The 23,646-nt window shown below is 38.0% G+C and overlaps 2 protein-coding genes across 4 annotated transcripts; both read right to left on the bottom strand.

The window, feature by feature from the left end:
- Positions 1-1,368: 1,368 nt before the first annotated feature.
- On the bottom strand, positions 1,369-23,171 carry gra (granulito). Of its 3 annotated transcripts, none has more exons than XM_051721496.1 (6): positions 23,046-23,171; positions 3,130-3,206; positions 2,950-3,017; positions 2,742-2,817; positions 2,464-2,570; positions 1,369-2,083 (listed from the first exon to the last, which is right to left on the bottom strand). In XM_051721496.1, the coding sequence occupies exons 2-6, from the start codon at positions 3,200-3,202 to the stop codon at positions 2,033-2,035; spliced, it is 375 nt and encodes a 124-aa protein (XP_051577456.1). In that variant the 5' UTR covers positions 3,203-3,206; positions 23,046-23,171; the 3' UTR covers positions 1,369-2,032. The 3 variants fall into 3 exon arrangements, with proteins under 3 accessions (XP_051577456.1, XP_051577454.1, XP_051577455.1); XM_051721494.1 differs by lacking the exon at positions 23,046-23,171 and adding an exon at positions 13,963-14,136; XM_051721495.1 differs by lacking the exon at positions 23,046-23,171 and adding an exon at positions 3,312-3,471.
- On the bottom strand, positions 16,335-21,800 carry LOC127454344 (RNA-binding protein 12B-like). The gene is made up of 2 exons (XM_051721477.1): positions 21,614-21,800; positions 16,335-20,327 (listed from the first exon to the last, which is right to left on the bottom strand). Exon 2 carries the CDS (start codon positions 20,303-20,305, stop codon positions 18,428-18,430), a length of 1,878 nt encoding a protein of 625 aa, XP_051577437.1. The 5' UTR covers positions 20,306-20,327; positions 21,614-21,800; the 3' UTR covers positions 16,335-18,427.
- Positions 23,172-23,646: the final 475 nt, after the last annotated feature.

Consider the following 23,646-nt stretch of genomic DNA (forward strand, 5'->3'; position numbering starts at 1 on the left):
GAAAGTCCCAATCTGGGGTTTCTTCTAAAGAAGTCTAACTCAGGCATATAAAACCTCCCAAATAATTAGTCTATAATTTAAGGTGCATAACTTCAAGCAAAATCTCAAACACTTCAAGTCCAAATAAAAACACTAGTTAAACACCACAAACCATGAAAGCAGAACATCATCAACATTATGCAAACTTCTAATGTCTGAGTTAGAAATCACAACTGTTTAAGGTGATAAAACAAAAGTGTACTGCCAAGGAAGGACAAAGGACAGGAAGGACATCTGTACTGTAGATTCTGCTAAAGGAATTTAGCACAATTTTCAATGGATCATGTCTGAATGCAACTTTCTTACAGTGGCCATGAAGTGCAAAACAAAACAACAAATCTGAAAACACAACGGCAAATCCAAAAACAATATAAATCTGAAAACACAATGCCAAATCCGGAAACAAAACAACAAGCCAGAAAACACAACAGCAAGACAGAAAACACAGCGACAAGCCATTTGAAATGGCGTGTGGATATCTAGCCCTTTCTTTATGATTGGTTCACTGTCCACTAAGCGATTATCTTCAATATCCATGTCAAAAGCTCACTGAGAGAAGAACTGAATCAATTGGAGTGTTTTCTCACTCAGTAGAACAGTAACGGTATACTTTAGAACACAGATAGCAAAAAGAGCAAACAGGATAAAGTTAGGATTAGGTACGATATCCACCGGTGTGTAAAGGGCCATCTAAAAGTCCATAAAGTGTTGCACACTATAACATGGACCTGCACACTCTAACTTAAACACTGTTATTAAAAAATAAAAATAATATAGGTTGCAGTTGGCTGCCAGTGGATGGATTGATTGATTGATTTTAGGTGCTATTTTTCCAGTATATCCAATTATATTGATACAGTATTAAATTATTTTGAAAACCAATTAAGTAAATCATCCTATCGACTAGCAGCCTACTACATCCTTCAGAATATGATATTAATATCTTGGTGAATTTTTGTGATTTTTTTCCTAATACAATTAAACACTGTGGACATATAACTGGACATGCTGGTAAAACTTCATATGTAGTAAGTCTGCCATCACACTGGCAGTCTAATTACTTTAAGAATGTGAAAATGCTTTTTAAATAAGTGTTTGTTAACTTAGAACATGCAAGTTATTTGAATGAATGCTTGGACACCACAGACATTTAAGCACCATTTATGGACTTTTTAGATGGTCCATTACACATTGGTGGATATTGTACCTAATCCTAACTTTATGCTGCTCGCTCGTTTTGCTCTCGGTGTTCTGAAGTATGCCGTTACTGTTTTACTGAGTGAGAAAACACTCCAAATAATTCAATGCTTCACTCAGTGAGCTTTTAGCAATGAAACTGAAATAATCGTTAAGTTGACAGTGAACCAATCATTACGAAAAAGGGCTAGATATCATCCACACAGACAATTAGGTCAGAAGCTACCTACACTTTCCATTTCGACTGACTTGTCGTTTGTGTCTACTCTCTTGCTATTGTGTTTTCTGATTTGCTGTTATGTTTTCTGATTTGCTGTTGTGTTATATGATTTGTTGTTTTGTTTTGCAATTCACAGCCATGGTACTTTCTGGATAAATGAACATTGTATCACCTACATAGATTTTTTAATGTTTTAAGCATCCAAGGAGATTTTTTCTTTCTTTCTTTTTTTCAATGAGTATTTATTTCTTTGCAATTCCTTTCATTGTAAGATGAAGTGTTTTTTTAAACCTTTTTTATACATAAGAAACTTTGCTTGTGACAAAGGTGATATTTAAAAAAAAAATTCTGCTTTGGTCCCCATGTAGTAGTTTTTAGAGCCCCTTATTTGTATAAAAAAAAAAGAAAAGAAAAACAAAAATGGAATTCTCCACATTAGGCAACCCTATGAAAAGAAATTTGTGTAAACTGTTAATCATTCACTAGGTTACACCACTATTATGTAACACGCAAAGTACTAATTGCAACAATCTGAATTCCTTGTTTGAGGTGCGAGTTTGATGAACGTACATGTCCTCATTCTTGTTCCATTTGGCTTGAAAAAAGTCTTGGCACATCATTGGTTCTCTAAATTGGATGGAAAGTTGGTAATCAGATACAACACTTCAACATCAATGCAAGTAAATGCATGTTTATACACACCCACCTACAGAAAGCACTTTCCCTCTAGAGATAAACCGATAATCGCTTTTTTCTATCAATATTAACGCTTTTCTGCTTACTAGGTTATCATTTTTTATATAATTTACAAATAAATGGCACCATCTGGTGGTTTTGTAAAGAATAGTGCCTAAAACACCATTACTCCACTGTGCCTTCACAGGTTTAAGTCTGTATTGGTTGTAAAAAAATGAATATCAAGCTATCTCTAATCTTCCCATAAAAGAGTTAACTGGTAAATAACTATGTATTTAAAAAGACTGAATGAAAAGAAGTTCATAACTCACTCCATTCTCCAAAACTACTGGATGTTCTGGTAAAAACTCAGGTTTCTTCTTGGCTGCTGGACAACTTGCCATCTTGATGAGGAAATCCCTGGTGTAGCATATTCTTTCTGTTGCAGTGAAAAGGCAAGCAGCTTTATCTGCAAAGGTCTACTTTGGTGTGATTCTTATATTAAACTAAACAGTTTATTTTCACATATACTCTATTACTACCATATAGTTTTCTTCCTAATTCTGGGTATGACTTTCTCTCTAATTCCAAATTTAAAGAGGACACTTGCCTTTCTTTTTTGGTTGGATACTGGTGCTTTGAAGATGAAGGATTTCATACAACTGCTCCACTTTAATGTTGTTGTCCTGTCCACAGAAAAAGCAGTTACTGGGTGAAAGAGACACTCCCGGAGACACAGGAAAAGAAAAATGAGGTCAGCAGCTACAATTAAATTACAAAGTACACAAATGTTATCTTCACAATAAAAATGGTCTTACTGGCTTTTCTACTCTCTTTGTGACAGGCTTGATTTCAGCATTGCTTTGAGACACTATAGGTGACAAGTCTATTAAAGAACACAAATAAACAAATACAGACAAAAAAACTTTAATCAAAATTGTCTTTATAAATTGGCATTATTAAGAATCTAATTCAGTGTAAACCTTCCCACTTTGTACCTTGATTCATGTTTAGGCGACGCAGTGGCCTTGCCGGTTCCAGATTTCTCATGATCCTCTTTGACACATCCATTTTTCTGATGAACAGGTTACACCATATTAATTTGTGAACAATATTTTATGAAGTAATAAATGTTTGTATGCATTTATTTTCATTAAGTTATTTAAATTACTTTACATACGGGAACAATCTGGCTCCATTTGGAAGGATCCACTCTAGCATTTGCTGTACGTGTACATTTTTATTTTAATTCTTGTTGCTTAATCCATACAATTGTCTGTCAAGACAAACTTTGAAGATGGCTTGATTCTATAAATACCTTAAATAACATATAAATAACAGTAATCACATCAAGTGCTACTGTGGTGGTGGGGCGTGGTTGAGCGCCGGCTTGTGAATGGAGAGCTAGAGAAGGAGATGAGAATGGTAAGGATCATCACCTAGCAATGACTGTCTCAAACAGCTGTTTGTCATTGCAGTGAGAGTGGAGATGGGCTTTAAAAGCGAGCAGGACTGGAGAGAGCTACCCACAGACACACACTGAAAGAGCGTGTGGTTGCCGCTGCGACCCCGGACCCCGTGACCGCCCCATGTTCCCCTGGTCAAGATGGGGCCCCAGGATGATCCCGAGGCTTTCTTGGAGCATTTTGAGAGGGCGGCGGGGGCATACAGTTGGCCAAGCAGCCAGTGGGCGGTCAACATGTTACCGATGTTGTCCGGGGAGGCCCAACTCGCAGTGCAGAAGTTGCCAGCAGAGAACCTCCTGGTGTATGCTGATCTGAAGAAAGCCATTCTGCAATGTGTCTGCCGGACACCAGAACAACAGCGCCAACGCGTTCGCTCGTTGACCCTGGGCGAGCACGGCCGGCCATTTGCCTTTGCCCAACAGCTCCAGGACACCTGCCAGCGGTGGTTGCTGGCTGAGCAACGCGACATCAGGCTGTGATTGACCTGGTGGTGCTGGAGCAGTTTGCTGCTCGGCTTCCGAGAGGGATGGCAGATTAGGTCCAGTGCCACCACCCGGCATCGCTCCAAATGGCCATCCAGCTGGCAGAGGACCATATGGCGGTGTATTCGGGAGCCAGCGAGCCCCGAGATCCTTTGTTTCCTTCTCCCTCTCCTGTCTCTCCTCACTCTCTCTCCCCTCCCCTTCCGATCATCCTTTTCCTCATCCCCGGAAGCGGGGAGTAACCTCTCCCAAACCGGCTCCCCGGCTCCAGGGGCTACACTACCTGCTGGTTTCCCCTGCCCTGCCCCTCTCCGCTCTCACTCCTAGGTTGATGGACCCGCTGCCACCGGCGCGGGCATGGAGCCTGGGCCAGTCTGTTGGAGCTGCGGTGAGCCTGGGCATTTCCAGGACCAGTGCCCAGTGATGGAGGTGGGAACAATGGTTCGGGTCCCCGACGCGCCGCAGGCCGCCCCCAAACGAACTAGGCCGAACCGCATACCCTTGAAAATTAAGGGGGTATATACCAAGCCTTGGTGGATTCGGTTTGCAGCCAAACCTCCATCCATCAATGCCTGGTTCAAGATGAGGCTTTGGTGCTCATCATAATGTGCATGGGGATATCCACAATTATCCTGTAGTAACTGTGACAATTCAATTCCAGGAACAAAAGCATAGCGTCAGGTGGCGGTTAGTTCCCGCCTCACCCATCTGCTAATCTAGGACACGAATTGGATAGCGTTTTCTACTTTATTAAGGGAACTTTGTGTAGATGGGTCCTGTAACAGAGCGTCTCAGTCTGGGATTCAGTCGGAGCTGGGGCCGTCTACATCAGCTCTGCGTCAAGATGACGTAAGGGAGGGGGAAGTCTCGGCTTCGCGCCCCTTCCCGGTCGTACAAACCTCATAATATACCATATCGAAACAACCCCAGGGGTAGTGGTACGCAGTCGTCCCTACCAATTACTCGAGCACAAAAAAAGTGGTTAGAGAAGAAATAAAGGCCATGCTCGATATGGGGTAATAGAAGAATCCCACAGTGACTGGGCCAGCCCGGTGGTGCTGGTTCTGAAGAGCAATGGCTCAGTCCGGTTCTATGTTGATTATAGAAAGGTCAATGCGGTGTCTAAATTTGATGCGTATCCAATGCCTTGTATTGACGGACTGCTCAATCGGTTGGGCGCAGCTTGCTTTTATTCGACACCAATGTCCTGTGAGAAAACGCGGTTCTGAGGTTGCTGCGATGGGCGGGACTCATGAGAATGCGCAATTGGACGGGTGGTACGGTATCTGGGGTTCCAATTGGGTCACAGGAAAGTGCGCCCTCAAATTGATAAGACTACAGCGGTTGCAGCCTGCCTAAGACCCAAGACCAAAAAGAAATTGAGACAGTTCCTGGGGCTGGCTGGCTATTATAGGAGGTTTGTGCTTAATTATTCAGACTTCACCAGCCCGCTGACCGATCTCACTAAAAAGGGAGCCCCAGACCCGGTCCAGTGGTCAGAGCCGTGCCAGCAGGCTTTTATGCAGGTGAAAGCTGCAGTCTGTGGTGGGCCGTTGTTACATGCTCCTGATTTTTCTCTCCCTTTTGTTGTACAGACCGACGCGTCGGACAGGGGGTTGGGAGCCGTGTTGTCCCAGGTGGTGGAGGGGGAGGATACCACCCCCTGGGACAAGTTTTCACCCTCTGTTCAGACCACGCCCTGCTCCAGTGGCTCCAGCGCATGATGGATACCAACGCACGGATCACCCATTGGTATCTGGCTCTTCAGCCTTTTAAGTTCGAGGTGGTCCACAGACCGGGGGCGCAGATGGCTGTTGCGGACTTTCTCTCCAGAAATGGGGGGGGGGTGTACTGGACAGGCCAGATGGCTCCCTGGCCTGAGTCGGGTGATGGGGTATGTGGTGGTGGAGGCGTGGTGGAGTGCTGGCAATTGGACGGGAGATGAGAATGGTAAGGATCATCACCTGCAAATGATTGTCTCTAAAAGCTGTTTGTCATTGCAGTGAGAGTGGAGACGGGCTTTAAAAGTGAGCCAGATGCCAGTGAGGGAAGAGAGCTACCGCCCCCCACCCCCACCCACAAACACACACACACACACACACACACATGCACACTGAAAGAGCGTGTGCTGAGTTACGCTGAAAAGCGGATTGTTTGAGCTATACATTTAAGTTTGTGTTATAAAGTTCAGGAAAATCTGCCACATTGAGTACTACATTCTCCTCCATGATGTTTTTGACTATGTAAAAGCTACATGCCATTTGATTGGTTGTGAAAAAAAAACCCAGCCGAGAGAGATAAAACAAATTCATCTTGCACGGTGTGCACCGGAAGCAGCCGTGCACAACAAAGAGTCTGGATTCTCGTGAGCGAGCTTGGAAAGTATGGAACACCTAGCAGTTCAAAAATATGCGATTTTTTTTACACGTTGACAACGCAAAAAACGCGTGATCTCAGATGTCAATTCCACATACTTTTGAGCCATTTGGCCATTTTGAACGGGTGAGTGTCATAAGTTCCCAATGGCTGCTGAGCACTAGGGTTAAACCATTTCTGTAAGCCTAGGGGTTGCCTACCACTCATCAGGGTTGCCAAGTCAATTGTGCTACTTTTAAACTATTTCCGCGGGTTGATTTTTTGTTCTGTGGGTTGGATGTTGGACAGTGGCATGTTTAAATGAAGGCTTCGGCTCTGTACTGGCTTATGTAATTGTTGAAATGGTCCGAGACCATGCAATGTGCAAAAGCCTAGAACTGTGTAAAGCTGCTATTGTGCTTGCAAATAGAGCACATACTGTACAGAGTGCATGCAGACACAGACTCTCTCTTGAGAGTAGTTTGCGGATCATTCAACAACGTTGATTCATTCAGATGTTTCAAAACGATTCACAGCCATGGACATCACAGCATTATAAGAGGGAAGGCATCGGAGAGTGTGCTTATTGTCTCTGACTTTGCCTATGTTTTTTGATTGCTGTCTGTTCACTATGCATGCACATGCTTCCCAACCAAATGAAAGGAGCCTGATCATTTTGATCAAACAAGAGTTATGAAGAGTTATCACTTATAGTCATCTGAATTCTTTAACGTCATAGCTAACAACACTGCTCAGCACCAGATGTGTGTGTGCGCGCATTGGCACAGAATGGAGATGATAAAGAGAAAATGTGAATAATCCAAGCGCAGTGAAATTATCAAAAGCTCTTTGTTTTACATAAAAATGACTATTATAGTTATTATTATTGTCATTAGTATTGGTTTACAATTTATAACAATATTTAAGTTGAATGGGTTCCAAAAATAACTGTGAATGAAAAGTGGACTGATGTCTTACAACTAAATTGAACAAAAAAAAAAAGAGAGATCTGAATCCTTTAAAGTCCAGATGCAAGTTGAAACATTTTTGGTAAAAAAAAAAAGAGGTAAAAATAAAACACTGGTTTCTTTCTACTGAAGACTTGATGGTAATTCTGCTGCTACATTATCCAGTATACTAGTTAATAATAAAGTGTTTCTTAATAAGCTATACATTTATATTGAAATAATGTGTAGTTAGAGGTTTGTGTTTCTTTACATATTAAAAAGTACTCCCAATTAGTTCCACACAATAATGTAAAGATATTCTAAACTGATTAAGCAAAAAAAAAACAACACTGGTATCGGCATCGGCCGATACTGAGATTTCTGATATCGGAATCGGATCGAAAGAGAAAAAGTGGTATCGGTGCATCCCTAGTTATAGTATCTGTGTTTAATAAACCAAGTATGTATAACGTTTCATTATCGCTTACCCAATAAAATTACACTTAATAAAAAACAGCTATTTTGATGTTATGACACCTTGGTGATCAATAGTGTCCTGTATGTTATTAATAGTGAAGTTATTGGAAATATTAAATATGCTCCATGCGAGTATAAAAAAAGAAAGTATTGGTATTCATTCTCATTCTCTTAATATGCTGTCTATCCATCTCAAGTATGAATTATTATATTTTAATGAAATGTTTGAATTAAATTTTCATATGAAATGCAGTATAACCAGTTGAAATCACATGACACCTACAGAGGCATTTTCCATTGATGATCAACCTTTTGGTAACCAAACACATTAGTGGACATTCTAGCTTTAACACTATTCATCAAACTTTAGTTTTCTAACATTAAAAACAGTGGTGCTCGCTCAATGCTGTTTTAGGATACAGACCATTGCAATGAATATCTGTCTTTGGAAAACAACATGAACTTGTTTTTGAGCATTTTAATAGACTTGCTGTTCAAGCACAGGCGTGTATTCAGTGCAAGACTCATTCCACCAAGATGCCCCACAGAGTGTGGATTTACTGAAAATTCAATGTAATCAAAACTGAGTTGAAGCAGCCAAATATGAGCAGTTCCAACGGAGGCAGTCCGTTCTTCAGTTCTAGCCTTTTCATACTGTCAGTAAGCCATTTCAAGTCTGTCACATCGCTAAACCAGTAGGCTATATAAACTGTCACAAAAGCAGTCATACAATAAATTCAGGATGTTCTGAGGTGTACAATAGGCTACTCAATAGCAATCTACGTTACTTGTTGCTGTGATCATTGTGGAGCATCTGTAATGCAGAGTTGAAAGCGTTCATGTCCCTTATTTTCTACATGACTATTTTCAGGTATTGCAGATATAAACTAATGTATGTGTGTGGTTGAAGAAAGAAACAATAATAAGCTACTTTTCTTTGTATCTTTGTGTTTACTTAAATCTTATAAAGTGTTTAAACTAATTAGCTAAACACTTCTCAGGTAAATAGCTTTAATAAGAATTTTCAGGGTGGCCTAGGACTTTGGCACAGTAGCGTACATCTGCTGTCATGAAAGCCAAATCAATCTACTACCTGACCTAATTACAAACTCTCATTCTAATCCTGAAAGTCTTTGGAAGGCTGTAAATTCCATCAAAATTGATAATATCACCTGTGTACCTGATAATGGGCCCCCTGCTGGTCATAGCCTTAAAGTAAATTAAAATGCTCAAAAAACAAGTTCATGTTGTTTTCCAAAGACAGATATTCATTACAATTGTCTGTAACCTAAACCAGCATTAAGCAAGTACCACTGCTGTAACTTGTTTTCCCCCACACAATTTTAATGTTTTTAATGTTAGAAAACTAAAGTTTGATGAATGGTGTTAAAGCTAGAATGTCAACTAATGTATTTGTTTATCAATTTTATCTTGATGAAAGTAATAAATAATAAATAATATTGATAAAACTGCAATCCAAATACTTAATTTTTTTCAGAATCAGAATGAGCTTTAATGCCAAGTGTGCTCACATACACAAAGAATTATTTTTGGTGATAGGAGAAACAAGTGCACACAGAACGTTACAATTAGACATTGAATATAAACATGGTAAGAGTATAAATAGACATACAAAAAAAAAATAGGACATATAACATTGAATGGCGTATGTACATGTGCAAGTGGTAATATTTGTGCAAGGTAGGGGTATGTACAGTTACTGAAATAAAATGAGTGAATTTACATATGTACATGAGATGTTTATTTACATTATTGCACTATGGAGAGCCTTGAATGCAGTTTAATAGGCTACACAAAAAAGGAAGAAAAGGACAAAGAAATAAGAGGATCCTTAGCATGTTAAATAGTGGTAGCATAGAGTCTATGAGGCAACCTCTAGGCTTACAGAAATGGTCTAACCCTAGTGCTCAGCAGCCAATGGGAACTTATGACACTCACCTGTTCAAACTGGACAAGTGGCCAAATGGCTCAGAAGTATGTGAAATTGACGTCCGAGATCACGCGTTGTTAACACACTGACTACGTGTTGTTTGCGCGTTCTGAAAGAGTGGTTTGCGCGCATATTTTTACGCGTAAACGTAAACACAACACGTTGTCAATGGATTGTTGACGTCTTAAAATTCACATATTTTTTAATTGCTTGGCATTCCATAGGAAAGCGCCACCACTTTGACTGCCGCATCCGTTTTGCCACCTGCCGCCTCTCTCTCATTGAAAATGAATACGGAGCATGCGGTGACTGCGTCCCGTGTAAAAACACCTTTACAGTTAGACAAACAGCCATCTAGATAGATAGTCAGACAGTCACATACTGTACATAGATAGAGAGAAAGAGAGAGCAACTTAAAGGTGCAATCAGTAATTCTAATCCAATACACTTTGTCAAATTCTGCAAATATCTCCTCACAGTCTGCTAGCTGTCCATTCTGTGGGTGGGCTGAAAAAATCTAGTATTTGTACACAGCCCTGGCTCTGTAAATGGGACAAAAACAAAGTCGACACAACACTACTCCAGGCAATCATCAACAGGGGGTGGTTCTTGCATGTGCACAGGATGGGGGGTGGGGGCAGAGCAAGAGGGAAATTCATTAGAAGAGCGACAGCAAATCTGGCTGATGCAAACTTTCTAAACTCCAAAGAGGACAAATGGTTGAGAAACAGACCAAGAGAAAAAGGTCAGATGAATATGAACTAAAAAAGGAGGATTATGATAAGTCGAGGGCTAGGAGCCACGTCAACATCAGCAAGGCTTTTCAGCGTTGGAGACACCTCCGAGAGGTAAAAGGCTTGAAGACGGATGCAGAAGTTGCTCTTTTTCTTCTCGATAGGTGGGTAACATAACTTTTGCTGTTCCACAGAACCCATATATGCTGTTGTTATGATGTTAGATTTAGTAGCAGGAGAGTTGTGAGCTGGTGTGCATAAAACCGTCTCATCTTCTCTGCAAGTTATCTTAGCAGCAGCAACATACTGTAGTAACAGTACCCACTACATAGCTAACATTATTTACATTACTTGCTGTGTTGTTGTCCACTCTAGCTGTCTAATGTTATTTGTCCGCACAACGTTTGCAAAGGGTTTCATAGCCACGAAGATTTAAAAAAACATGTTTGGTAACCCTCTTCGGTCACTGTGGTTTTGTATGCACACACTGCATTCTCCCCTGCAAAATTATTATTTTTAAAGCTGTATATACATTTTAGAAGTAATAGAACCGATTACTTGTCAGATTAGAATTATTTCTTAAGTTTTACTGGCAGTATAAAGCCCCATTCACACCGCCAGTGACTTTGTGGCTTGGTGTCCCTAGGCTCTACGATCTGTTGCTAGTGGGCATTCCTCCTGTTTGTCGCTGTAACGTTATCAGAGGACTGCATGTCTGGCCATAGCTTTTGAAAATTTGATCACGGATGAGACCTTATACCAGTAAAATTAAGACATCATTACAATTTGACAAGGAATCAGTTCTCTTGTCTCTAAAAATGTACATTCTGCAGTGTAGAGTGTTTTAGAAAACATGCAGCAGTGTTCAGTGTATTAAATCATTAACAAGATGATCAATCTATCATGAATGAATGAATCAAACTCACTCAGAATGCAGACAATTTCTGACACGTTTTTCCACACATCATTGTTTTATTATATTCATGCATGTGGTTACAGACAAATTATATAGAACAGTAAAAATCCTTCACGATGCTGAAACTTCACTGTCTTGCCTGCACTTGTCTCCAGTCTGCCAGGAGACAGATGACGTGAGATCTAATGTCTTCACTCTCATTGGTAGTCGCTCGAGAATGTCGCTCAACATTTGTATGAAGTTGAAATTTTCTCAACTTGTCTTGTCGCTCCCCACGGCGATCTCTGTTGCTAACGGCCGGAAGTCACTGTGCTCTCACTGAAAATGAATGGGATTGTGTCGCTGGCGGTGTGAACGGAGCTTAATCTGTAATCAGAATTTCCAAAGCAACTATGGCCAGATGTACAGTCCACCAATACCATTAAAACTACAGCAGTAGGAACTAGGGCTGGGCGATATGACAATATATATCGTGGCGACGATATAAAGTGTCAATCGATAGAGATTTTGCTATATTGTTACATCTCGATACGTAAATATTCATGTGCGCAGCGTGGGCTTATCTATCAGTGGGCAGGGCTTCATGAAAGACTGAGAGAATTGAAGAAACATGGACACAGTTTTCCGGCATTGAAGCAAATTTTATGAGCTTCATCTCGTGTTTGTTGCTTAAGAAGCGCTAAATATTCTTAACTGACATGTGAATGTTTCATGTGACTGTGGCAAGCGCTGTCTCTGGAGCTCACGAGTCCAGCAGGCTTTCCGATATTTGTGCTCCAGAGACAGAAGAGCTCAGAGCGGGATCACTCATGCAACTCAATCATTTTTGACCCAGGAAAACCCCAAGTGGAGAAAGAAATCTCCACAGAACAGGTCGACTCCCAAACAGGTCAAGAAAATGAAGAGGAGCTGGTTATTAAAAAAAGGTGCGACATCTGTGGTTCGCACAACGATAATCACTCGTAATACAAGCAATCTGCTTCACCACCTCAAAATGAAGCATACAAAAGAATATTATGAAAGCCAAAAGATTAACTCGGTCATTTATTTATTTTGCAAGAAGTTATATTTATTTGATATTTATTTTCTTCAAGAAGTGTTTCTTTTTGTTGGATTTATTATTTTTTTTTTACTTATGTTTTATTTTCTTTGTCGCATTGCTTTGAGAAAATCAAAATCAAAGTTTCTTGAGGAAAGTTTATAATAATAATATTGGTCAACATCATTTCAAACTGAAATGTGACATACTGTGAAATTTAGCATTTTGGTAAGGTTGATTTTTTTATGTATTATTTGTTTACTTTTACAGTATACTGGCTTCGTCAAGCCAACATAATACACCGATTTCTGAAATCCCTGGATCTCAATTTCCTTCCCAATGTGCAAAGATCTCCTCTGTGCTTTCCACACTTCATGTAGCCTAAAACTAAAATTGTTACTTCGGTTAGCCTAATGTATTTTAGCATTTTTGTATAGCAGAAGCCTGCAATCCACTCACTAAGAATTGTCCAAGCCTTAACAAGTTAAACTGATTGCAAATATCGTATTCCAATGATGTGCCCTGAAATCAGAACATGGCAGACCTTTTAGCATTCCAGTTGCTCACATTATCAAATATTACTCAAAAGGCCTATAAAATTAAAATTTTAGTAGGTTATAAGGTACATCTTGCTCATTTCTATTTCCACAACAGGTGTCTTGGTTCTCTGCCATCACAGCTACACTGGAAGGTACAATAATTAAATGCGCTTATGACAAGTACACCACAACACACACAAGAAAATGAACAATATTAGCCTATTTTGTTTCACATATTTCGCTAACATCAGTTCTTTGCAATCTGAGGAGCCAAGGAAATTCATAAGTAAGTCACAATGTAAGTTTAAGTTTGACCCCATGTCATACATCTTTTGGGCATCAGAGAAATAAAAGTATTAGGTAGTCCAGTTAATAATCAGTGAAATATGACAAATAAATTGTCTACTTGATTATAACTTGATGAGGCAGATGGCCACCAATCAAAGTCGGTCATGCATTCTGACCTGTTGCATTCTGAATGTAAGTTGCAGGAATTCAAAACGCCAGTTTAACTGTTATAATGATAGATGACATGACAGATAGTGGTATTTAAGCTAACCTAACACACATCTACATCAACAATCTCAGTTGAATAATTATATTTCAGTCACACGACGCAGATTAAAGTGAGGTAAATGTAGCCTTCTTTTTGAAAACTTGACAAAAATGCCCACTGTTCTTTAGCCCATGTAAGATAAGTGTAAAATATTGAAAATATACGTGGAGGTGAACTTTCTCCTCAGATGCCATTAACATCAACACTGGGGTCCTGCTAGCTGCCTGCTAGCCATGATGACTGTGAACTTTTCTCTTGATAAACTAGTTTTCACCCATAAGCCCCACAAGAGACAAAAATGTGACTAAAACGAATATCGCGGCACAATCAGACAAAAATAGACGATTACAAATATTATTGTCATCTTACATATTCTTACTGTCAAACTGTCCAGCTTCGGTCACAGCGTTGTATGTCTCCGTCATTTTCAAACACACATTCATTCCGCCGGAGCTCGTGACTCTTCATCTGATGCTGAATGTGAACGATGAACACACATCGTCATGTCACAAATATATTGAAAATTAGATTTAATTTGTGCTCTATTCCTGTCTGCTACAATTTGCGATAAGGTTGTCTCTTATTTATTGATTGGTAAGTAGTGCCAGCTTTATCACGGACACAATTATCAATCTCATGATCTGCATATATTGTATATAAAAAAAAAAAAAAAAAACAACAAAAAAAAACAGCCACTTATCGATTTATGTATCTATGTATACTATCTATCCTGCTGAAAACACTTTTCTAGCTAGTTTTGAGAAACATAACCTCACTTAGACCACTGCGTTAGGTTTACTTAAACACACAAACGCTTTGCATTAGCCATTCTGACCTCAATTACCTGTTGCTTGTTCAAGCGCTCCCAATTCCTGCCACACTTCTGCCATCAGGCTACTTGAGGATGGTAGACCACACTCCTGCAGAACAGTTGTAAAATCTGCATATTACTATGCAATGTTTTGCTTGTCAAACTTCTTAATAATCCAGATGTTGTATTTTAGGGAAATTGTTTTACGTTACCCAATCCTTGTGATCTCAGGCAGCTGTTGTTTGTTCTAATTGATGAATTTTTTTTATTATTATTTTACTATTGTTGCACGATTTATTTATTTTTTGTTGTTGTTGTTTTTTGCAGTTGTTCTCTTAACCTCTATTAGAAAATGAAAATTTTATAGCTAACCATTTCCAACCTTTTTTATTACCCTCTTCTGTTGCTCGGGCCCACAGAACAAGTCAGCACCTATTGAATCCACTGTACTGCAGTGCCTCTAGTGACGCTCCGCTTGCAGTTGATGGTTTGTAGTTGTATTTCAACACTGATGACTCAAAAAGAGCAGGAATTGTGAGTATAAGTGTATTTTGGTTATTGTAGACATATTTTGGGCTGAAGGGCAAGCTGTCACTTTAGCCAAATAACTGTTAAAATCCACTAAAATACTGTGGTTTATGTTACCTGATAAATGTTATATTACCTGTGACAATGGGTTACACTTTGAAGAACAGGGTGTAAAATAAATTTGCAAAGGCCTTAAAAAGGAATATTCCTGGTTGAGTACAAGTTAAGCTCAATCGACAGCATTTCTGGAATAATGTTGATTACCAAAAAAAAAAAAAAAAAAAAAAAAAAAAAAAACAAATTATAATAATCCGACTCGTTCCTCTTTTAAAAAATAAATACAAATTGAGGTTCAGTGAGCACATTCAATGGAAGTGAATGGGGCTAATTTTTTGGAGGGTTTAAAGGCAGACATGTGAAGCTTATAATTTTATAAAAGCACATGCGTTAATTCTGTTCAAACTTGTGCTTTAAGTTGTTTAAATCGTCATTTATAAAGTCATTTTAGGGTTTTATGGCGTTGTGTCGCCATGGCAATGGAGTTGTAAAATTGTATATAACTTTACAGAGAAAAGTTTAGTAAGCAATTTTATAACACTAAAATCATGTCATCATTAATATTGTTTAAATCTTGTAGCTATACTTTTAAAATAGTATTTTAATGGTTATGGATTGGCCCCATTCACTTTCATTGTAAGTGCCTCACTGGAACCCAGATTTTTGCTTTTTCTTTTTTTTTTTTTTTTAAAGGAAAGTTTGGACAAGTTCATATAAACTTTTGAGGTAATTAACATTATGCCAAAAATGCTGTCAGCTGAGCTTAACTTGTTAAAAAAAAAAAAAAATCTGTTTTCAATACAAGATGCTCTGGGAAAGAAAATGGAATAAAAATAAATAGCTATAGCTACATTGAAATTTTCTCAAAAAGAGTGAGAACTTGTTCCCTTCATGCTGTTGGATGTAATACAGACTTACAGAAACATTTATTTGTTATATTAGCATTACTAATAAGTTCTTCAACAGTAGCTGTAATAATTTGAAGTGGTTTCTGATCAGTATGGAAAAAAAAAAAAAAAATTGTTAATATGCAAACATGAAAATGTGAAGGTTTAAAACTGGCAATACGCTATTTGAAACGCTAATGATGGCGTGTGAGAGCAGAACTTCAGCTCGTTCTTGATTGAGGAGAGGTAAAAAACCGCTCACAGTCCAGACTCACTCCAAACTTTCCAAACAGCTTAAGGTGATATAAATCACAAAGTATGAGGGGAAATATAATACAAAAATACAAAATAAATAAATACATTAGCAGTGTCATCATGAAATAAAGCAGAGCTGTACCTGGCATTCCGCTTGAGCAAAACTTGCAGGTCAGAGCGTCAAAAAATGAAACACCCCGGCGTTATATGTTTAATGCATCCTTTATTAAAGTTCAAATAATAAGGAAGTGGGTTGTATAAGCAAGCACAAACTCTGAAACTGGTATCTGTGCAGTCAGAGTTATACACTACCGTTCAAAAATTTGGGGTCACTTGACTGAAATGTTTCTCATGATCTTAAAAATCTTTTGATCTGAAGGCGTATGCTTAAATGTTTGAAATTAGTTTTGTAGACAAAAATATAATTGTGCCAACATATTAATTTAATTACAAAACTAAAATTTTATTAAAAAAAAAAAAAAAAGTTTTTGAAATGGATGACTTGGACCGAATAATAAAGAAAAGCAGCCAATAAGTGCCCAACATAGATGGGAACTCCTTCAATACTGTTGAAAAAGCATCCCAGGGTGATACCTCAAGAAGTTGGTTGAGAAAATGTCAGGAGTACATTTCTGCAAATTCTAGGCAAAGGGTGACTACTTTGAAGATGCTAAAATATAACACAGTTTTGATTTATTTTGGATTTTTTTTTTTTTTTGTCACAACATAATTCCCATAGTTCCATTTATGTTATTCCACAGTTTTAATGACTTTACTATTATTCTAAAATGTGAAACATATAAATAAAGAATAAGTGACCCTAAACTTTTGAACGGTAGTGTAAAAGTCGAGTGAAAAACAGCACGAGAATTTCAAACTTCTCCTGGCTGATACATGTCTCGTGCAGAGATCCCTCGTGCGTGCTTGCCGCAGCTAGATTATAACGTGATGGTATAGTGAATCATAATATATGTCATGTTGTGTATCTTATCGTGAAGAAAATCGGCAATTCGAGCTCTAATAAGAGAGTTTTTCTTTTTTTTTTTTTGGGAGTTTTTTTTTTTGGGAGTTAAAGATAAATTGAAATCAAGCGAACAAAAAGGTGAAAGTGTAGTGTTAGCCCATTATACAATTTGTCTTTGTCCTTACGTACATTTATTTTAGGAGATATACCGCAGAAGAAAATGTTTTATTGGTGAATGTTGAATAAAATATTTAAATATTTTAAAATATCAAAAAATCCTTAACACAACATGTTCTATATTTAGACTTGTTTTCAGAGAATGTATCTTGAATACAAGTATATTTTGTCTTTATGGCACTGGCTGAAGTATAAACAAGTGAAATTACACTTATATTTAATATGCTTCTCAAGTAAATGTATATTCTTTTAAGGATTTTTAGATCATTTTAAATGGAAAACAAGACAAAAACACTTAATAATAATAAGATTTTTTGCAGTGAACTATTTAATGAATTAAACTATAAAAATCCAAGTATTTTTTTCCCCTTGTAATTCATTAAATAACATTTAGGAGGTATTTTTACCTTAAGATCATTGTGTCCTCTTTATTGTTATTAAGCACATTTAATACAACCGTTTAAGTTGAAGCACAAGCTGAATACTCGGTTAAGAGCTAATGATTCATCGTTGCAATAATCGCCCGAATAGTCGAATAATCGTTCTAATAATCATTAGATTAGTCGATTATCAAAATAATCGTTAGTTGCAGCCCTAGTCATAATAACAAGCTGTTGCCTTTAATCGAACCATTAATTGACCATTTCTCTCAGAAAATTAACAATTTCACAAAAAAGATTATTTTAAAATCTGTTTTTTCCCCAGATGGCTAAAAATGACTGAAAAAAAAAAATATATATATATATATATATATATATATATATATATATATATACGTACAGTGAAAACTCAAAATGAAACAAAATAGTATTTGTTACTTAAAAAAAAAAAAAAAACAGCACAAATTAAACAGACTGAGTTTAGATACTGTCATTGACATACTCCAAGGCAACAGCAGAATTTATAATTAGCAGTCACAATAGGGTACAAAAGGTATGAATCTAAATTAAAGCAGTATTCATCTGCAAATCCATAAAGGCAAACAAAAAATTATAAAACATCATCGGCCTTATTACATTAGTGAAAATGCCAAAAAAAAAAAAAAAAAAAAAAAAAAAACGATTTAAAGCACATGTAACTCTTGTCATTATTTTTGACTTGAGACAACAAGAATGCATCACACCACTTCCTTTGATGCTATAACTGAGTGCATATCTACATAAACACCATCTGAATTTTCCTGGTGCCAATTGGTCTTCCATTTAATTCTTGAAGTGCAGTGAGCGCCTCTTTGTGGTTTTCAAACAGTACCGTTGCAGAACGTCTGGAATCTCCATTTCTATCATACTGCAATGAGGCTGATCCTGGAATCACTCTGTATCCATAGCAGAAGTCATAAATCTCATCAATCCTTATCTGTGAGGGTAGATTGAGCAATTTAATGCAAGTTGGACCATCAAATTGTTGGCCAGGAGATCGATAACCATGGCGCCCATTATCATCTGATCCTGGTCTAAATGCAAAATTAGGATCAAAGCCATCACGACCTCCATAACCACGATTCAACTCGGGCTGCATATCAAAATCATCAGGCCGCATCTGGGTATTAGAAAAATGAGGACCATCGTTGTAAACTTCTCTGGCTCTCTGATTGTTCCTTTCTGGTGGGCTCATCATTGACTGATCATTCACACCAAAATCCTGCATCTGGGCCAATGTTATGCACTTCAGCATGACTTCTGATCCTAGAAACCTTTGTCCGTTAAGGGACTGTGCCATTACGGCCTCCTTCTCTGACTGGAAGATCACCAAAGCCTCACCAAGCCCAGCTCCTCTTTCATCACGCAATAAGATCACCCTATCCTCAGACAGTTGAAATCCATGGAAGAAGTCCGTGATCTCCACTTTCCGAACATCAAAGGGCAGATTGCGTACGTAAACGCACCTCATCTCGGAGTCGGGAACGCTTCTTTGCAACTGGGACATTTCAACTGATCGTCTTGAGCCTCTGTTGTCATCTCTCTCATCGACAGACAATTCTAACATGGCAACCATTTTCTCCTTGGAGAGAGGTGACACATACACAACCTTGTGCAGCAATGTTTCCTTATGATGAGCCAAGCCAGCACAATAGTCTGTAAGATTTCTAAACACCACAACAGCCGATTTGGTTCTATCGTCCTTCTTTTGGACAAAGATAATAATTTGGTCATCCTTCAAAGGAACCGGATGAAGTAATGCCCTCAAATCACTCTTTTCAATCGCATGAGCCAAGTTTTCAAACAAGACACAGTATTCTTCATGGGACGGGGACCGTGTCTTAATGGAAACAGGAGATCGAGATCTTGCACGGTCTAAAGACTGTCTTTTCCGATTGTCTGTTCTAACAACACCCCCTTCTTTCAGCCATTGCTCCTCTGTGCATCTTGTTATTTGTACATACCGTGGTCCAATGTACTGACGATCCCTCTTCAGACCTTCAATGGCATCCTCTGTGGTAGCAAATTTTACAATAGCATGTCCATTAAATGTTCCACGCTGGTTCCTCAAAAAGAGCATGTCTTCAATTTGTAACCCATCAAAAAAGTTACGAACGTTTTCCTTTGTTGCGGAGAACGGCATCCCAGTCAATTTTAGATAAATGTCATCTCTCTTTAAAGCAGCCCCTTCCCTCTGATTTCGTGTCTCACTGAATGAAGATGGCGATGGTCTGTTCCTAATTTCTGGATTATCTGCCCTTCGCACATCTGCTCTCGGTGAAGGACCTTGTTCCACAGAAGGTCTTTTGACACACTCCTTGTACATTCCCCTGCTTTTTAACTCAGACCTCCTAGTGCTCTCCTCAAGAACACTCTGCATTTCTGACTTGCTACTCAGAAGCAAGTTGACAGGAGATCCCTTAATGCAGCCACCCGAGCGTGTCATCGCTCGTCTTGCATCTTCATCTGATGCAAATATTATAAAAGCTTCCTCAAGCTCCCCGCCAATTATATGAACCCCACCATCAAGAATTTTGAGCCCAGTGAAGAAATTGCGAATGTCCTCAGAACCAGCCGTGATTCTGAGTCCCTGTAATCGGATGACTACAGCCATGATGGAGCACACACAACAGCACCTGCAGACAGAAGGGGCACATATAATTGCGTTAACGCTGACACAACCGCTGGCTCCAAATCAAAATATTGTAAACGGCTCCCAACGATAATTTTCAAACCAAGGATTAACAACCAAGTTTAGTTGTGAAACAAAAAACCTCTCAGCCAATATTTAGCCAATAACAAGACAAGCCTGTCTTGTGGCCCACAAAAATGTCTTTTGATCCAAAGACAACAACTTCCCACAAAAAAAACAAGACTTTTCAGGTTAACAGGACAGACTAGTTTTCCAAATTTTTACATCATTCTTTCAGCTTCTGCCTTCAAATATGTACGTGATATGAACTCCATTCACAATTTAAACTTATCAACTGACCACATCATCAGAAATAAATATCATTAAAGGGTTAAAAATGACAAATTCAACACCTGGGATCCATACAGCTGAATGACACAAACTAGCCAATTAATTGGAAAATATTTGATCAATTTTAATCCTGTTAAATCCTAATTTTTTATCAAATTGGCAATTTCCAATTCCAATCTGTAAGCAAGTGCTGCTGTAACTGTAAGTAACAATGTTACAACAAAGCTAACAATAAGAAGTCAACACCAAACAGTGATTGACAGCAACTCATTCATGTTTAAGTACTAAAAATAACCAGGCACCCAACATGATTTACAACAACCACTTTACAAACGGCAAGGCCATCAAACATGAATAAAAACAACAGGACGTATATTTGAATTCCATTTCACTTGAGTGCAAAGTCTGCCTCATAATAGCTTTTAAATACAGACTATGATATTCTTGCAGTTTATCTTTCAACAAACCGCAAATCAGCACAAACAAACAAGCTAAGAGAGTGAGAGTGAGAGAAAAAAAGAAAAAAAACTCAAGAAACAAGACTGTTTGAAATTACTCGTTTTCAGACAAAGAACCAGCGTTTTTAACTCAATCCAAGTCCTGCACGGTTAAACTCGACTAGAATTCTCCAATGACACAGAAATGACAGAAAATTGTGTTCCAGTCAGCAAGCATTACGCACTCTTGTGCATGTCCACTTTTAACAATGAATAAGCCGTATTTCGAAATGCAAAACACTTGAGAACCAAAACCAACGGATCATCCGTAGACTTAACAACTAAACATCCATTTTGCAACACTTTCTGCAAAAAGCACGGCCAAATCTGCAAAAAAAAATTAAAAAATGCGGACATTATGAAGACTGTCCTCGGTAATATCGCTCGTTTTAGAAGATTGGATAGGCCCAGAATGTTACACGCACAACATTAATCAACTTACACAAAACAAAGGAGATAGCACTATTCTCCAAATGCAAAATAATGCGCAATAAATGCCGATTTGCGATGTCGTCTTTCCTATTTCCACCGTGACGAAGCACAAACTTCGCAGTAAAATATCTGAAGCGATGACGAATCGCGTAAAACTAAGGAATCCGCATCTCCTGCACCGCCATCTGTAGACTACGGAAGCCTAGAGGCGCGAGGACAGACTGAAGCCTCGTCTGACTGATCTTTCTAGAAAGTCTGCTAGTGATTAAAGGAATATTCCAGGTTCAGTACAAGTTAAGCTCAATAGACAGCATTTGTAGCATAATGTTGATTACCACAAAAAAATATTTTGATTTGCCCCTCCTTCTCTTTAAAAAAAAGCAAAAATCTGGGTTCCAGTGAGGTACTTCCAATGGAAGGGAATGGGGCCAAATTTAAGAGAGTTTAAAAGCAGAAATATAAAGCTTATAATTTTATAAAAGCACTTACATTAATTCTACTGTTAAAACTAATGTATTATTTTAGCTGTAAAGTTGTTTAAATCATCTTTTTTACAGTTGTTTTAGGGTTTGTCGACATCACATCATCATGGCAACAGAGTTGTAAAAATGGCTATAACTTTACACAGAAAAGGTTAGTAAGTGATTTTATCACATTAAAATCATGTTAACACACATATTGTTTACGTCTTGTGGCTATACTTTTGAAACAGTGAGTATTTTAAAGTTTATGGATTGGCCCCATTCACTTCCATTGTAAGTGCCTCACTGTAACCCATATTTGTTTTTGTTTTTTTGAGAAAACGAGGGGCAAGTCAAAATTGTTTTTGTGTTAATCAATATTATGCCACAAATGCTGTCGATTGAGCTTAACTGGGATTGAACCCAGAATATTATTTTCCACTAAAGTCCCGTTTATTTCAAATTAATTCTATAACTCGATGATAAATGGATCACCTTATTCATACTGTTACAGAATATCAAATATGTGCTGCACTTTTGGGATATTTCTACATTCACTCGAAATTTTATGAACTAAGACCTTATCTATTTCTGCCTTGGTTATAATGGACACTCACATTTTAATGTCATTCATATTTGGAAAAACTTAATGAGTAGTTGAAATAAAACATTTATTGACTTTTATTCAGAATCAAGACTTTCTCATAATTGTCCAAATCTACACAAGGCTAAAGTGTATAACTAAGGACCTGTGGCTGGACACTATTTCAATCACCTTTTCCTTTTCAATGATGCTGTGTGAGACAAATACATGACATTTTATTTTATTGAAATAAAAATAGCATGTTTAGTAACTAACTATAGAGGAATGGGGGAAATAGTTTAAAATAGTTCTAGATGAATTATAACATATTACACCTCAGGACACTGCTCAAAGGGATAGTTCACCCAAAAATAAAAATGTTCTCATCTTTTACTCACCCTCATGCCATCCCAGATGTGTATGACTTTCTTTCTTCTGCTGAACACAAAGATTTTTAGAAGAATATCTCAGCTCTGTAGGTCCATACAATGTAAGTGAATAGTGACCAAAATTTTGAAGCTCCAAAAAGCACATAAATACAGCATTAAAAAGTAATCCATAAGACTCCAGTGGTTAAATCCATGTCTTCAGAAGTGATATGATAGCTGTGGGTGAAAAACATAAATATTTAAGTCCTTTTTAACATAAATTCTCCTCCCTGCCCAGTAGATGCCAATATGCATAAATAATGTGAATTGCCAAAAACAAAAGAAGAATGTGAAAGTGGAGATTGTTGGTAAAAAAGGACTTAAATATTTATGTTTTTCACCCACACTTATATCGCTTCTGAAATATGGATTTAACCACTGGAGTCTTATGAATTACTTTTACGTTGCCTTTAAGCTTTTTGGACCTTAAAAATGTTGGTACCCATTCACTTGCATTGTGAGGACCTACAGAGCTAAGATATTCTTCTAAAAATCTTTGATTGTGTTCAGCAGAAGAAAGTCATACACATCTGGGATGGCATGAGGGTGAGTAAATGATGAGAATTTTCAT

The sequence above is a fragment of the Myxocyprinus asiaticus genome, chromosome 16, assembly GCF_019703515.2.
Source record: "Myxocyprinus asiaticus isolate MX2 ecotype Aquarium Trade chromosome 16, UBuf_Myxa_2, whole genome shotgun sequence".
Taxonomy (NCBI): Eukaryota; Metazoa; Chordata; class Actinopteri; order Cypriniformes; family Catostomidae; genus Myxocyprinus; species Myxocyprinus asiaticus.

Excerpts from the sequence above, each read along its gene's own strand:
- gra (XM_051721494.1), bottom strand. The coding sequence starts at position 14,036 with ATGAATGTGTGTTTGAAAATGACGGAGACATACAACGCTGTGACCGAA. Across the intron at positions 2,818-2,949 it reads CAAAGAGAGTAGAAAAGCCA|GACAACAACATTAAAGTGGA; the intron begins GTAAGACCATTT and ends TTCTGTGGACAG. Across the intron at positions 2,084-2,463 it reads CAGTAGTTTTGGAGAATGGA|AGAACCAATGATGTGCCAAG; the intron begins GTGAGTTATGAA and ends CATCCAATTTAG.
- LOC127454344 (XM_051721477.1), bottom strand. The coding sequence starts at position 20,305 with ATGGCTGTAGTCATCCGATTACAGGGACTCAGAATCACGGCTGGTTCT.